Genomic DNA, 16,920 nt, shown 5'->3' with positions numbered 1-16,920 from the left:
CCATTAATTTGTACCGGGAACATTGCATAGTGGAATCGTATTATCAAATAAATGTATTTATTTTTATTACATTTTTTGGCTTGCAGAGAACGGCATAACTATGCAACTGCTTTCTTCAAAGCTTTCTGTTCCATAATCTCCAATCCCTGTAGTCATAATTTCAAAAAAAAAAAAAAACTGCCATAGCCTCATGATGTGCAATGACCCGACATGCATTGCTTACACACACAACATTTTAACGAGGCGAGCCTTCTGAGTACGCTCATAACCTCCGTTGGTATGGTACATGACGTCTGCATAGCAGACCGAGACGCTGTAGCACGCGGAATACCGCTCTCTCTCTCACCTCCGCCAGCCATTAAATTTACGTAACGGCGCGGCTGTTGCAGGAGGGCACAGTATGGCTCGAGCCAATCCTGTGTGTAGCTGAAGGGGTGTATTAGCACCTGCATGGCATTAAAGCCCTTCAGACATGTGGGACAAGAAATAAATGGGGGGTAGGGGCCACGTATAAAGATCTGGACCTGTTCGCATAAATCAAGCCGTTGCTTGACAGAAGTGGGGGTGTGTACAGGCGGAGGGGGGACGCGGGACTTAGTTACAGCTTCTTAAAAAAGAAAAAAAAAAAAAAAAACTCGACTCATTTTCTGCTGAATAATGCCACAGTTCGTCCTCAGTCAACCCAGTGTTTGCTGCCAAAACAAAATGTTCCAACTTTTGTACAGTGTAACATTGGCAAGAAGAAATCATGTAAAATTAGGAAAGAAAATAATTCAAATCATACTAGCAATACATGGTTCAACTAAAAACCAGCACACAAATGTTATGCAGAACCAAAGCATTAAGCCTGTACAAAGACAAGGGCAGGCTAAGCTAGAGGTTAATTATTTAGAAGACCTCTGCTAGACACAGACTCACCTGCACCAATAACAGCTGTAGCTGCTGTCTCTATTTTGTCTGTTCCTGCAAATACTGATACTGGAATAAGGCCTACTTTTCACCAAGATTAATATGCATACCTCTCCCCCCTAAACTGTCCAAGCATCGCACACCAAACCTTTTTATTTTCATTTATTAAAAAATTACAGAAATACTGCATGAACAAAAAAATTTACACTCTTTACATTATTTTAAAATTACTGTACATATGGAATCTCAACATAATCCGACACCGAAATTAGCACAGGAGATTTCAGATCTGACAGACTCAGCAAATAATATACAAATGACATTATATACAGATACACTATACATTCAGAGAAACAAAGTTGAAAAGTTTTGTTTAAAAAAACAAGATAAAACTGCTATTTTTCCTGTGTAAAACGGGATGCAAAAATCTTGGCGATCCTCTTTGTTTCCTCTCTGTTCCGAGCAGACGCTGGCGGTATGCTGGGTCTTGGTCGTGGAGCTTTTTGCAACGAAGTTCCTGACTGACCCGACGACTTCTGCTGGCAAAAAAAAAAAAAAAACACATTTTCTGTCAACTTCATTTTTGTATCATTTGCTTCGCCAATTGCTAATAGTAAGCAGAGACGCGTTACAAGGATCTCTTGTTATGTGAATATTAACGGCACACCCAGCAACTACTGGTTTCGTACCAGTGGGAGTGTAACATTAGCAGATTTATTAAGCCCTTGAGATGGGATACACCTTAGCTCTATTCAAAACAACAATAGTCAGCGTGAGTGCGGGCCAAAAAACACAATGCAACACTGCGATAATGCGAACAGGTCATTCTGCATTTCACAGCTCCGGCTCAAGAGCTTTCCCATGCACCGGACAGACATGCGTCACAGGTGTGGCTCCTGTGGACGCCGTTCCTTCGTTCTTCTCGAAATGAAGTAAGTTTGTCCCTGGCTGCCTAATAAATGACCCAGTCGGTGTCGGTGCCAGTGGCTGTGGGCTCTGCATCTTCATCCATGAAACCCAGGAGACCCCCCCCCCCCCCGCCCGCCACAGCAGGGCAAACGTTCTAGAGCTTTCTGAGAGCTGGATAATCTCTGTACTGTTCACTGCTGATAATGAAGGATGCACCCACATGCACATGCAATCTGTGGCTTGTTGTAATGGGGCTGGAGGAGGGAACGGGCTTCCTGGGGTCAGCACTCGAAACCCAAGCCTGGGTAAGAAGTGGCACATGGCGAGGAGGTCTCCTGAAGGAGGCCTAATGTGCATCCTCTCCTCCAGCCTGTCGAAGGAGCCTGATGACACCCCCCCCCCGTGCGTTTCTGCCTCCCTCACGAGGTGCAGTGCCACACCGGCCAGAACCAGTTTTCGGGAGGCTCTCTGACCTTTGTGCACACATTTCCCCAATAAACAACCCACCCCCCCCACCCCCAAACATGAAACTGGAGAGGTACGACAGGCTGACGCAGACGTGTCTACCCATCCCCACAAAAGGCCGAGTTCATTCAGGTTAAAAAAAAAAAAAAAAAGCAATAGGAAAAAATGGCGTCAGTGGAATCCAGAGATTCTGTTGACAGAGTAAAGCAGTCATCTCCAAAAATATACAATCCCTTCATAAACTGCACTCAAAAAGAGAATATACTTTAATAAAAATTTGAAATGGTAGGAGCCGTTTTGTTAGTAAATAAATGCGAACCTTAAATACTATACAGGATTATGGACTCAGTGAGTGTTCTGAGACATGTAACCAACGAGTAGGGATGAGAGTGGAAGACTGAAGTCAGTTCAAGGAAAAATGAAATCTACAAATATTAACAGGGTTGCAAACAAACCCTTAAATTTAAGAGACACGATCAGATTTGGAGATGGGTAAACAGACACAAGTTGAGCTGTCCCCTCCAGGACGAACGGAGCTCGTTTCTTGGTGCTGGACTTTCCGTTCCCACGAAAGCGACGCACGCTGCCAACCAGCAATGCCGCTGGGGCCCGAAGACGCGCGGCCAAATTCCCGGAGCGACGCCCTCTGCGACCCGGCTATTTAAGCCCGTGCCCTCAGGACTATGTCCGAGATCGGATATTTCCATGAGGCGGTGTTATGGAACTGCTGACTGCCCTTCTCCCCCCCCCACCACGGGACGTCCGATGTGACGGTCTCCCGGCCAAACGGGGGCCACTCGTGTTGCGACACTGTACCGCCACTCCTTTTAACGCCAACGCCCCGCCGTTCTCCTGACCCCTGACACACCCAGCAGAGTTGGCAGGAGAGACAGATGTACGCAAGCACCTAGTGCCAGGCCAAGCCCCCAGCCCCCCAGCCCCCCAGTCCCCCAGCCCCCCAGCCCCCAGCCCCCCAGCCCCCAGCCCCCAGCCAGCCTGTGACAGAAATAGACCGGCCGGACGGATTCTCGCCTTGCCCAGTTAAGAGTGACATTACTACACCGACTCATCTCTTACACAACGTTCACGGACGCCATGCGCAACTGGGGTGCTGCTCAGACTGCATGGCTGTGCTGCAAACCTTCGACCGAGCCCCACTATTTCACCCCTGCGGCTAGACTGCCACATCCGCCTTGCTCTACGGCACGTGTGCCTTCTCATAGCTTTGGTTTATACAGTGACGTTGGTTTTATATTTTTAGTTCTGCATCTGCACTCCAGTTCATTAAGCTTTATCACACATAAAATTTTTAAAAAAATAAAGCAGACAATTCTCTGTATTGGTGCCATGTCTGGCTGGCAGACAGACAGCATTAGCAAATGCAACCACGAGGTGATGTAACCTTGAAATCTTACAAAGATTTAGTTTTGCATGCTTCAATGTGCAAAATGAGAAGCAACAGAAGTACAGTATAGGCACCTGGATCCCATCAGGATTCATCTTGGGGCATATAATGATAAAATCAGACTATGCCACTGTGAAAGTGTGCAAAAATAATAAAAAATAAAAATAACTGATACCTATTCTGATTTCATTGTTTTGTCGATTCTTAATTACAGATGCATTGTTGTAAGTACAGCATTTCTGTGAAGCCTCTTTTCAGGGTCTCACTTTCAGTCGATGTGAGACCAGCTCACTAACTCATCCCACTGGATGCACTGTCACCTTCTACCCGTTCACTGCGAAGCCTTCACACTTCCTTTTTGGACCGGCAGATTTCATCTGAAGAGCATCCTGCGCGGTTGCCAGCGGTGTCTCCAGTAACCGCTCGGAGAGAAAACGAGCACCCGGGGGACCGCCCCTTCCACCCCTGACCTTCAGAGCTCTGCCCAAAACCGGGCGTCCCCCCCCACTACGAGTCCCCAGCGCCGTCCCAAACCAGCTCTGTCCCAAATCAGCGCCGTCCCAAATCAGCGCAGTCCCAAACCAGCTCTGTCTCAAATCAGCGCCGTCCCAAACCAGCGCCGTCCCAAATCAGCGCCGTCCCAAACCAGCTCTGTCCCAAACCAGCGCTGTCCCAAACCAGCGCTGTCCCAAACCAGCGCTGTCCCAAATCAGCGCTGTCCCAAATCAGCGCCGTCCCAAATCAGCGCCGTCCCAAACCAGCGCCGTCCCGAACCAGCGCCGTCCCAAATCAGCGCCGTCCCAAACCAGCGCCGTCCCAAACCAGCGCCGTCCCAAATCAGCGCCGTCCCAAACCAGCGCCGTCCCAAACCAGCTCTGTCCCAAACCAGCCCTGTCCCAAACCAGCGCTGTCCCAAATCAGCTCTGTCCCAAACCAGCTCTGTCCCAAACCAGCACTGTCCCAAACCAGCTCTGTCCCAAACCAGCCCTGTCCCAAACCAGCTCTGTCCCAAACCAGCCCTGTCCCAAATCAGCTCTGTCCCAAATCAGCTCTGTCCCAAATCAGCGCCATCCCAAACCAGCCCTGTCCCAAATCAGCGCCGTCCCAAATCAGCTCTGTCCCAAATCAGCACCGTCCCAAACCAGCTCTGTCCCAAATCAGCTCTGTCCCAAATCAGCGCTGTCCCAAACCAGCGCCGTCCCAAATCAGCGCCATCCCAAACCAGCCCTGTCCCAAATCAGCGCCGTCCCAAATCAGCTCTGTCCCAAATCAGCACCGTCCCAAACCAGCTCTGTCCCAAATCAGCTCTGTCCCAAATCAGCGCCGTCCCAAACCAGCGCCGTCCCAAATCAGCTCTACTGGGGTCTTCACGCGACTCACAGCCTCAGAAGCGCCGCTCTGCACAGCACAGCACAGCACAGCACAGCAGTCACTGTGCTGCACAGAGCACACATCACGGCCTGTGCAGCAGCAAGGGGTTTTAAAAATAGAGCTGCAGAAAGAGACGGGCAACACTGCAATGCTGGCTTTTCTTAGGAAGATGAAACGCAGACACGCATCAGGACTGAACGTGTGTTTAATGTTGAGGAACGCAGGGTTGTGAAGAAGAGGGGAGAGCAGGGAGGTTTATTATGCTGTACAACCCGACGTACATAGAAACTGTGGCCTGAGCTACGGGCTCCTAACACGCGAATACAAGAGGACGGCCGTTTACAAGAAACCTCTTCTGTTTCTACCGGTCTGTCTGAACCGTCGGCACGCACATCTATTCTGGAACATTCTCTAACTAGTATTCTACACACGGAAGCTGCTATTAAATCAACCAGACCCAGTAGGATTAAGACCATTCCTGTACCAGATTAACATTTAAAAATTACTTAATGCTTGCTTCCTTTAACGTCTGAATAGCAGACAAAAGGTACATGCAGCAAATTATTCAAATAATTCATTTGCCTCAGTACACTGACCTGTACAGACCTCAGGCGATGATGGAATTATGTTACATGAAGTTAAAAATACCTCAGGAACACCAAAAGGAGGTTATGGTTTGGGGAAGGGGGAAGGGGGTTGGGGGGTGAGGTGGTGTTGATGGTGTTAGTTTTCTTACTGTCATAGCACTTTTTGAAGCCAAACCATTCATCCTTCTTGGAAAAAAAAAAAAATTTGACCCTGGCAACCTAATAAATAAAACCAAATCGGTGTCGGTAGCTTTGGGACTACCATGTGATATGTACTCTTACCTGGGTTTATTTTAAGTACTCAGTACATCAGACAGCGTGCTGCCTCTTCCCGCTCCATTACAACAAGCCACAGACTGCATGTGCATGTGGGTGCATCCTCCATTATCAGCAGTGAACAGTACAGAGAGTGTCCAGCTCTCAGGAAGCTCTAGAACGTTTGCCCTGCTGTGGCGGGGGGTGGGGGGGGGGGTCTCCTGGGTTTCATGGATGAAGATGCAGAGCCCACAGCCACTGGCACCGACACCGACTGGGTCATTTATTAGGCAGCCAGGGACAAACTAACTTCATTTCGAGAAGAACGAAGGAACGGCGTCCACAGGAGACACACCTGTAACGCATGCCTGTCCGGTGCATGGGAAAGCTCTTGAGTGTTGAGCTACCGTCACAACCAAGCCATTCTTCTTTCTGACATTAAAGCCCATCTAAGACTAAGGCCAGACACACAAATACATCTGAAATAAAATAAGTACCAGCATTATCTGTTGGTAGTAGTCATGTAAGTATGGCAGACAACTACATAAGTAGACAGACCGCTATTTTAGAGTTATTGCTGGCCAGAGAATCACACCCTCCACAAAAACATTCACAAAATTACTCGTACAAGAACATTATACATATCTCCTCCTCCTACCCTTCCAGTTGTTTTCGTTCAGCCATTTTATTATTGGAACTGGAAATGCTGGGGAAGCAGCTTTCCCAGCAGTGTGGGTGGTGTTTTTTTTTGGGGGGGGGGTGTAGTTACCGTGTCTGTGAGAGGCCTTGGGAACACGGGGGCCATGCGCATGGCTCGCATCGACGCCTCCAGATGGACCGTTGAGAGGAAGAAATTTGGGATATCAACAGGATCAGGACTGAGGAAGTCACATTAAGGAAGAATATGGCAACGTACCCTGTATGACCAAAAGTATCTGGACACCCCTTGGTCTTGGGCTGTTTCTCATGGTTTGGGCTAGGCCTCTTAGTTCCAGTGAAGGGAAATCTTACTGCGACAGCATACGATCACACTCTAGACGATTCTGTGCTTCCCCAACAGTTTGGGGAAGGCCCTTGTCTGTTTTAGCGTGACAGTGCCCCCAGGTATAGAGCGAGGTCCATACAGAAATTGTTTTTTCAAGAACGATGCGGAAAAACTGGACTGGCCTGCACAGAACCCTGACCCCAACCCCATCCAACACCTCTGGGCATAAGCTGGAAAGCCAACTGCGAGCCAGGCCTAATCGCCCAATCATTGCACAACCTCACTAATGCTCTTCTGGCTGAATGGAAGCAAGTCCCTGCAGCAATGCTCCAGCATCTAGTATGAAGCCTTCCCAGAACAGTGGAGGTTGTTACAGCAGCAAAGGATCGACCAGCTACATATTAACGCCCAGAATTCTGTATGAAGGATGTCAGGTGCCCACATACTTTTTGCCATGTACTATATCAAAGTACCTTGGAAGAAAGGAGAAAGCCACCTTTCATCACAGATGCTGTAAACTGTGTATAAAACACTGAAGATCGGTCTCACAGGATCAAAGACAGCTCGGCAGGCGTGGCAGTAAACGGTAAAACGTGACATGCTTGTGTGTTAGCTAGTTATCAGAATTCAAGGTGAATCTGGAATGAAGTGTCACCATCGAACCCCTGGCCTTCCAGAGGGCAGCGGGTGGTTTAAGGATACCGTTTGCTCTCCTTGTCTTCTGCTCCGGAGTCTTCCTTGTCTGACGGACAGCTGTCCCCCACTTCCAAAATATTCTGTGGGATGGGTGAGGCAGTGCGCCTCTCCTCCTCCTCTGAATCTTCGCCCCTGTCGGGGGTCTCCTCGTCGCCTGGCGACAGTTCCTGGGGAGGGGCGGTGGTGGGCTCCGCCCTCTCCTCAGGCCCCGGGCCCCGGTGTCCCTCTCCGGCGCCGTTTGAGTCCGACCCGTACGAGAGGTTGGGGTCCGCGTGCGGGGCCTCCTCCGGGGAGGAGCAGCTGAGGAGCTCCGCAGAACTCCTGCCACACCCTCTCCCGCTCTCCTCCTCCTCCTCGGCTGGACCGCGCTGCTCCTCCGGGTCCTCCAGGCTCTGCAGGGAGCCCAGGTCCGGCTCGGACAGCAGGCTCGTCCACGGGCTGGTCCTGTCCGTCGCCACGGTGACCTCGTTCAGCGTTCGGGGCTCGATCACCGTCTCCTCGTAGTCCTGCTCCTCCTCGTCCTCCTCCTCGTCTTCCTCCTCGCTTCCGTGCCGACGCTCGTCCTCGTCCTCGCCCTCGTCGGGGGAAAGGCCGTCGTCTCCGTGGCGGATCTGCTCAGTGTTCGCCAGCGTTTCGCCGGGTCCGTCCCTCCCCTGCGGGACGGGGGAGCTACAGAGGGACCCTCCGTCCTGAGGAGTCCCCGCCTCTTCACTTGGGCCACGCTGGGGCTCAGTGCGCTCGCCTGGCAAAAAGCAGTTCCCGTTAGACAGGAAGTGGTCCTCGGAGGGCGTGGCCAGACCGGAGGTGCACTGGGTAATGTCTCGGGGGCCACTGAGACGGTGTCCATGGAGATCTGGAGTGAGGCGACAGGGAATCATAAATGCTCAGTCATAACAGCTGTCATATGACACACAGTGTCCTGGCCCAATTTGTGCTGTTTCTGTAGCATGCTTGTCCTGTACAGGCATCTGCTTTTGTTTTCCCCTAAGCACTCTCCATGGTCATAAAGCTCCATACACATTCAGCATGCATCTTTAAGCACACCGTATCCCAGCCAGTGCATCAGGGGCTTCCTGAAGAACAGCCTTTCCAACACATGGCAACCAAATGCTACGTGCATTATCTGCAAGAACTTGTCAATGCATGAGCCTGAGTTTTGAGTTTTGTTTTAACACAGAACAGCACAGAAAGCTCTAAAAGGTGACCTGTTCAGTTATAGTGAAGCCGTAGGTACACATGCGTGTGCGTGTGTGCGTGTGTGTATGCACAGGGATGCGCAGACGCAGTCAGTGGGCTACCGCTGATCAGGCTGTTCACCGCCCCCACCAGCCGATTGGACCGAAGCAGCAGCTCAGCGCTGTCCGTCTCGGAGTCTCTGCGCTCGTCCAGCCTGGGAGGCGGGGCCTGGTCCGAGAGGCTGGGGAACGTGGGCGTGGTCAGCTTGCGGCTGAAGTACCGCTGAATATCGTCCAGCTCACTCAGGTTTTTCCTGCTCACAGAATGCACAGAACGCAGACACCATTTTGGACGGATGAGCAAGGAGTACTGGGGGTCACTGCCAGCCTGAAGGGACCAGGCAACGATCACATGTCCTACCTTGAGGTCACTTATCAGTATTTGATGGTTGCTTATCAAGAAAAGACCTCAGAAAAATCTTGAGCTACAGTTTCATCTGAGTATTTCAGAAGAGACTGACAGTCCTGCATCAAATGAGTTATTGATTTGTTGTTATTACTGCCTGAAAGTGCAAGAGAATAGTCATCATTTGCAGAGCAACAGTCTGACGCTGCTCTTTTAACGGAATCTCATTATTTTTATTTTTACAGTCTTTCAGAACAGAATATCGGAATGGGTCAATTAAAAAAAAAGATCATTTGAGATGCCAGTCCCTTCCCCCAACACATCACCATTGGGACGCAAAACCGGTGAAACTGCGTTCTTTGGGGTGTGATGTCACTTCCTGTCATGTGCAGTACCTCAGCGCTGAGAAGCGTGTGGATCTGGAGGAAGGGAGGTCGGCGGGGGCGGAGCCCTGAGCGGGACGCTCTCCCCCCTGCAGGCTCTGGTGGAAGGCCCGCACGTTGTGGACGTGTTCCTCGTGGCGTTCGCGGTCGCGGTCGCTGGCGCTGGACCTGCCGGACCAGCCGCGGGGAGACACACAAAGCACTTAAAATGCTCGCCATGACGCGGACCTCCCCCTCCCCCCTCTTCCTCCCCCCCCGCAGAAACTCATCAGACCAGAATCCGGCACATTTCTCAAATACTTCAAGCGCTTCAGATACTGGTCAAATCGGAGAAAAACATTCATGCGGTTCTTTCATAATTTTAGTATAATTATGTGAAATTATTAATTTGTGAAAACGTTTCTTTTGTAGTTAATAGTTTACCAGTGCCGTTTAACTAAACAGGCTAAAGCCTGTGAAAGTACCTGACGCAGGAATACATCAACGCAACTTTGCGTTGTTAGCCAAATACGACCAGGAGTTTGGGACGATGGGACAGACGTGGTCACGTCTCACCTGGGGTGTGGGAGTTGAAGCCGTTGAGAATTCGACAGGTTCATCTAAAACTTAATCTGTCCCAAAGACTCGCCAGGCAGCCCCAGTCTACCAGTGAGATGCACCTCTCCTCCCACAGGCGCAAGCACGCTCCTGTAGTACCCCCCCGCACTGTAGGGCGTGACGTAGCCACGGCAATCCCATTACCTTCCAGACAACAGCGCCCCCATCTGCTCAGGCGAGGCGTTGATCCTCTGCTCCGGGTAGCGGGTGAGGTGAGCCGGGAAGCTGGCGTACATGGCGGAGGTGTGGTAGCACAGGGGAAGGGTCTGGAACAGAGGCTGTAACACAGAGCACGGCCGTCCTCCGTAAACACAGGCATCACTTCTGCACGTGCAACTCGTGCATGCTTCTCTGGGTCTCTGTCTGACGTCACGTTTTTACGGACCACGAAGCAAAGCTTGAGTCAGAGAATCTTGAGAAAGCAAACGCGGTGTAACGCAACGCAAATGACTGACGTTTGATGACTTGTCTGTGTGCTAGTTGTTGTGTTTAATGTAGTGTTGATATCTGTCTGTGTTTGATGTCACTGACACCGTTGTATTGAGATCACCACCATGCTGTACTGAAAGCAATTTCCACCGACCTCGGTCGTGTGGTCATTAAAAGTGACCGATGAAAGGATTGGAAGAAATCCATGTGGTGTGTTAATGGCAGCAGGGAAGGTATGGTCCTGGCACAGGTAGTGAACACTGTTCCAGTATCTGTACAGTTGCTCGTGTGACTTGAATGAACAAGTTTGTCTGCATGCGACTGTGGAATGAGTGCATTCGGGAACATGTTTGGCTTTAGGTCTTTTGGCTGCAACGCAAGATCAGGTTTTTTTTTTTTTTTTTTGCTTTTTTGCTGCCCAGGATCTAAGATGTATGAGTGACATTTTGTCAAACTCAAAACCACAGCTGGCTTTGACTGGAATATTTTAATCGCTTTATGGGTTAGGCTGTGCAGTTCCCAGCTGCTGTCTATTCAGGAAAAGAGAGCTTCAAGAATCGGTGGACTTGAGAAATGTTGGATAATGCCACAAAATGCCAGCTTCAGCTGTGTTTCAACAGGTGCTGCTTTACTACTTGGGCTGTTTAAAAACTCATCATACAGAGTCACACACACACACACACACACACACAGACATAGAAACACACAAAGGGACACACACACCTTGTGCATCTATGCACAGGCCAGTGACCAACAGCACCCCTGGGGTCTGGCACTGACGTTTCGTGAACAAGCCTTCTTGAGCACGGACCATCCCGGACGCTAGGCTAACGCGGAAAGGCGCGTGAAGCGCGGCAGGGTTCTCACCGCGGGGTCCTTGGCGTCGTTCTCCTGCGCCGCCTGCCTCTGTCCCCGGAGGTCGCGCACCCCTTTCAGGGGGGAAACGGCCACTTTTAGCTGCCCCTGGCACTGCCCGTTAAAATCGGTGATGTTGTACCAGCCGCACACCGACTGGAACCCCGCCAGCAGCGGGGAGAGGTCAACGGACACGAACCCAACCACCCGCTCCATGTCTGCAAAGAGAAACGGAGTGCGGGAGTTGGGGGGGTGGGAATATGATTTCGTTAGGAGCCATTATACAACAAGCATTATGTTTCTTCACAACATGTTTGCCCAAAACCGGCTATTAGCTACAAGGAAGAGAGTCTGCACATATTGCATTACCTCCTTTGTGCCAAACTTTGAACACCATTGTCTGCTGTGGATCCAACAGAACCTCCTTAGATAGCCTGCCATAGGGAGGGGGGGGGGTGAGAAGGAGTTAGCACAACATGGCAGGGTGCAAAACATGGTTTTAACAAAGGGTTGTTTGAAATAATAATAATATTATACGTGAATGAATTTTAATGCACAGCAGTCGTGAATTCCTAGAAAAAGCAGTAAGACTCAAAACAGGCTAAGCAAGACCAGCGAATCGGAACAGCACGCACAGGGGTAGGGCGTGTGTGTGTTTGAGTGAGACAGGTCGCATGCTGGGCGTAGGGTGTGTGTGTGTGTGTGTGTGTGTCTGTGTGTGAGAGACAGGTCGCAGGCTGACGGTAGTGTGTGTGTGTGTGTGTGTGAGACAGGTCGCATGCTGGGCGTAGGGTGTGTGTGTGTGTGTGTGTGTGTGTGAGAGACAGGTCGCAGGCCAAGGGTAGGGGGTGTGTGTGTGTGTGTGTGTGGTGTGTGGTGTTGTGTGAGACAGGTCGCAGCCTGGGCATAGGGTGTGTGTGTGTGTTTGACCGCTTGCTGGCCGGGGCAGGTTGAGGTGTAGGGTGTGTGTGACTGCTCGAGGCCTGGGGGGTGTAGGGTGTGTGTGTGACTGCTCGCAGGCCTGGGGTGCGGGTGTAGGGTGTGTGTGACTGCTCGCAGGCCGGGGGGGGGGGTTTGGGACCAGGTACCTGCCCGCCCACTGGTGGTCCCACACCGGGCAGCTGTTCTCCGGCACCACGGGCGTGGTGGTGATGGGGCTCTCAGCTTCGGCCGTGGCAAAGGACACACAGCAGCTGGGCGTCCCGCCGCTGCGCTCCGCCAGCGGGCTACCTGCAGGGGGCGCACAACACCAGCATCCATCAGCACTGACGCAAGGGCAGATCGCTGAATATAACCACGCTGAGACAGTCGCTAGTTTGCTTTTTATTAAACTCTTGGTTACCATAACAGCAAATAATTAACTGCAATTGCTACATACCTAGTTTGATTGTGAAAGCAAATAGGTGATTATTTGGGGATTTAAAAACAATAAATGACATCGCTTTGTTTGGCACCCAAACGCCACCTCCACGCCCGGGGTAAAATTTCCGCCTAACACCTATTCATTTGAGTCACGCAAAACTGCCTAATATTCATGCAAATTCCTGGCCTCTCCATTATTATGACAGCGAACAGAAAACTCACCGGGGTTCACCTTCAGAATACTTTTCATATTTTTTAAATGATTTAAACCGTTTCTTTTGTGTTTGTGCAGGTGCGTGTGTCGCCGTGAACCTCGCGCTCACCTCTCAGGCTCAGGTGCATGGCCCGGTCCACCGTCACGGTCACGGCGAACGTGTCGTCCGCGCCGGCGTCCCGAGGGGCCAGGACCTCGGGGCGTCGGCTGTGGGCGCCGGATTGGCGGGAGGCGGCTGTGACCGGGGGCGCGGGCCCTTCCTCCTCCTCCTCCTCCTCTTCCTCGGCAGAGCAGAGCGCCCCCTGTCTCCCGAGCTCGTCCTCGCTGTCGCTGGAGAGGCGGGGCTGCTCAGGGAGGGGCGTGTCCCGCGCGGGAGTCATGGTGATGTGCACCCGCAGGGCCGCGCCCTCCAGGTCAGGAGCCGAGCGTCTGAAAATGGGGTACACACCTGCAACGCCCGCACACGCACACACACACGCACACACACACGCACGCACGCACACGCACACACACCATTCTCATGAGAAGGATTTTTCACAAAGTTTCTCTGAATGATGACCTGTGTCCCATCAAATAGCAAATGGAGCATCAAAAAACAGCAGATAGATTACATAGTGCCAAACATTCACACTGATATTACAAGTAAACAGTCACAGTGTTCTGAGACTAGCCACCTTAGCCCTTAGCAACAAGTCCTGTTCTGAGCCACTTTAAGACAGCTAACAGAACAAGCCCCTCTCCCAGGATGCAGGCTGTTACTAACGTGCTGTATAATAACGCGCTGTATAATAACGCGCTGTTACTAACGCGCTGTATAATAACACGCTGTATAATAACGCGCTGTGTAATAACGCGCTGTGTAATAACGCGCTGTGTAATAACGCGCTGTATAATAACACGCTGTATAATAACGCGCTGTGTAATAACGCGCTGTATAATAACGCGCTGTATAATAACGCGCTGTATAATAACGCGCTGTGTAATAACGCGCTGTGTAATAACGCGCTGTATAATAACGCGCTGTGTAATAACGCGCTGTGTAATAACGCGCTGTGTAATAACGCGCTGTATAATAACGCGCTGTATAATAACGCGCTGTATAATAACGCGCTGTGTAATAACGCGCTGTGTAATAACGCGCTGTATAATAACGTGCTGTATAATAAGGCGCTGTATAACAAGGCGCTGTATAATAACGCGCTGTATAATAACGCGCTGTATAATAAGGCGCTGTATAATAACGCGCTGTATAATAACGCGCTGTATAATAACGCGCTGTATAATAACGCACTGTATAATAAGGCGCTGTATAATAACGCGCTGTATAATAACGCGCTGTATAATAACGCGCTGTATAACAACGCACTGTATAATAACGTGCTGTATAATAACGCGCTGTATAATAACGCGCTGTATAATAACGCGCTGCATAATAACATGCTGTATAATAACGTGCTGTATAACAACGCGCTGTATAATAAGGCGCTGTATAATAACGCGCTGTATAATAACGCGCTGTATAATAACGTGCTTTATAATAAGGCGCTGTATAATAACGCGCTGTATAATAAGGCGCTGTATAATAACGCGCTGTATAATAACGCGCCTGAGGGCCCACCCACCGCTGACGGTCAGCCTGCTCCCGGTTCTCCGGGCCAGGGCGGCCAGGTCCACGTAGGCGGAGCCCACCAGCCGGTCGGTGTTGTGCGGCCGGGCCCTCCTCTCCTTCCCGAAGGCCACCCAGACCTGGACCTCCAGCCGCTCCTCGCGCAGGTACCAGCGCAGCGGGAGGGTGCGCCTGAGCTCCACCGCCCGCCCGCCGCCGCCGAACGCCGCCGTGGCCACGCCCCCGTCCCCCCCATCCCCGCCGGCGCGGGGGTGGCGCAGGGGCGAGCAGTAGGCCGGCTCCTCGTACAGACGGTAGCGCAGGTAGCAGTAGGTGGAGCGCTCCAGAGCCCCGTGTCCCGGCAACAGCAGGCAGTGCAGGGGCAGCCACAGCCTGGGCGTGGCCACCGAGAGCGTGACCGTCCCCCCGCCCCCCTCCTCCTCCTCTTCCTCGTCTTCCTCCGCCCCCGCCTCGCCCGCCTCCCAGCCCAGCCCGCGGGCGGCGCTGATCACCCTCTCTCTGTCCGCGTGGTGCGCAAAGCTCACCGACACCTCCAGACCCCCCGCCAGGACGGGGGGGGCCCCGGGGGACCCCGGGTCCTGGGGCAGACAGACGGGGAACCAGCCGGAGATCCCTTCAACACAAAAACCCGGCAACAAACGCTAAAACAGACAGTGTAACACAAATGCTAAAACAGACAGTGTGACACACCTGCTGCATTTCAGGACCAGTTTTACTTCCGTAAAAAGCCTCTCCTAACAGGCATTCCTACACATTTAATACAGAGCTGCAACAACTGCTAAAGTAGGCACTGAAATGAACGTTTTAAAATGCAAGCTCGCTGCTCCTCATACCTGTTCTCCTATGAATGAGGTCTCCCAGCTGTACTGTGACGGTGCCCAATACAGTGTCCTTTGATGCTGGGAAATCCGTGCCTGCAACATCAAAGACAGACACAGAAGATGCGGGCCAGCTGTTTGACCAGGGGAGACGGGCTGGACAGGGCGGTGTGTCAGTCTTTTGAAGTGTCTGTGTGCCGTCTGGATCTCGTTTATCCATTTTGCGCATCGTAAGTCTCTACGCTGGGAGTTGCATCACAAGTACATTTTACCGGGTGTGGATCAGTAACGTGTACGCCTGTACTCAGTGACAAACGTGATACATTTCCTAGAATATCAACAACACTACGAAGTAACTACAATACATGAATGAGATCAGTTCGGTGACCTGCAGCAAAGCACACCAAAATATGCATTCGTATGAAAAAAGAATGCTTCTGTTTACACAGTCATTAATCTGCTTCTTCCGCCTCAAAGCAGGGGAGTCAGACTCCAGTCCTGGAGGGCCGCGGTGTCTGCTGCCTCTCAGAGCATTACAGGACGAGTGACTCATTTAAGTCTCTGATTGGCTGAAGAGTCCACGGCAGCTTGTTCTGAAGGCCTTAACTGGCTGCTGAGTGAAAGGAAACTGCAAAGACCAGCAGACACTGCGGCTCTCCAGGCCTGTGTGTGGCGCAGTGTGCGGCAGCCCTGGGTTAAAGCGATGTGCCGGTATTTCAGTGGGTGCAGGCGGGTGAGGGCGGGTGCGGGCGGGCGCGGGCAGTACCCTCGGCCCTCCGGCTGTCCCGGTGGCACAGGGTGAAGACGGCGCGGGCGGCGTCCAGCAGCTCGGCCAGGCTGCGGGCCTCCCCGGTCGGGCTCTGCACCAGCAGGTTGCAGGGGTACTCCGTGTGGTGGTCGAACTCGGGGCAGAAGGAGCGGGCCACCACGCGGGTGCTCCTCCTCTCCCTCTCCGGGAGGAAGGACAGGCGCGCGCTCACGTAGGCGTTCACCCCCACGTCGGCGTAGTAACGGAGCGCCTCGTCCCGCCCGGCCGCCGCCCTGAGGGGGAGAGACGCAGCCAATCAGCATGCAGCACATCAGGGGCGTCCAATCTGTATCCAGAAAGAGCCGGCGCGGGCGCAGGCTCTAGCCTGCCACAGGGAGTTTTTCCTTGCCACTGTTGCCTTAGGCTTGCTCCTGTGGGGGTTTAGGCTAGGGTTGTCTGTAAAGCGTATTGTGACAACTGCTGTAAAATACGCTATACAAATAAAATTTGATTGATTGATTGATAGCCCAGCACTACGATGATTTATTCAACTAATTAACCGATCGCGCTCGTCAATCAAGACAATGACAGGGAGAATCAGGTGTCCAACAGCTGGGCTAAAACAAAAAAACCTGCACCCACACTGGCCCTCTGGGGCGGGGGGCGGAAATAGACAAAACACCAGTGTCTCTGCAAAGCTTTCAGAGAACACACACAACGTTAT

General features: G+C 51.8%; 1 protein-coding gene across 1 annotated transcript in view; it reads right to left on the bottom strand.

Annotated features, from left to right (window-relative positions):
• Window positions 1–1,056: 1,056 nt before the first annotated feature.
• c2cd3 (C2 domain containing 3 centriole elongation regulator) overlaps window positions 1,057–16,920 on the bottom strand; it is a 28,617-nt gene continuing 12,753 nt past the window's right edge. The window contains exons 20-32 of the mRNA XM_064301517.1: window positions 16,215–16,489; window positions 15,464–15,544; window positions 14,626–15,243; window positions 13,113–13,451; window positions 12,516–12,657; window positions 11,797–11,861; window positions 11,440–11,645; window positions 10,288–10,421; window positions 9,559–9,714; window positions 8,881–9,071; window positions 7,589–8,435; window positions 6,671–6,779; window positions 1,057–1,448 (exon numbers count right to left, since the gene is read on the bottom strand). Of these exons, the coding sequence (XP_064157587.1) occupies window positions 1,305–1,448; window positions 6,671–6,779; window positions 7,589–8,435; window positions 8,881–9,071; window positions 9,559–9,714; window positions 10,288–10,421; window positions 11,440–11,645; window positions 11,797–11,861; window positions 12,516–12,657; window positions 13,113–13,451; window positions 14,626–15,243; window positions 15,464–15,544; window positions 16,215–16,489 (3,307 nt within the window). The 3' untranslated portion in view covers window positions 1,057–1,304. The remainder of the gene's footprint in view (window positions 1,449–6,670; window positions 6,780–7,588; window positions 8,436–8,880; window positions 9,072–9,558; window positions 9,715–10,287; window positions 10,422–11,439; window positions 11,646–11,796; window positions 11,862–12,515; window positions 12,658–13,112; window positions 13,452–14,625; window positions 15,244–15,463; window positions 15,545–16,214; window positions 16,490–16,920) is intronic.

Source organism: Anguilla rostrata, chromosome 12 (assembly GCF_018555375.3).
Source record: "Anguilla rostrata isolate EN2019 chromosome 12, ASM1855537v3, whole genome shotgun sequence".
Lineage (NCBI taxonomy): Eukaryota > Metazoa > Chordata > Actinopteri > Anguilliformes > Anguillidae > Anguilla > Anguilla rostrata.
Note: the sequence above shows the minus strand (reverse complement) of the source record. Positions and strands in the feature narration are given on the sequence as shown.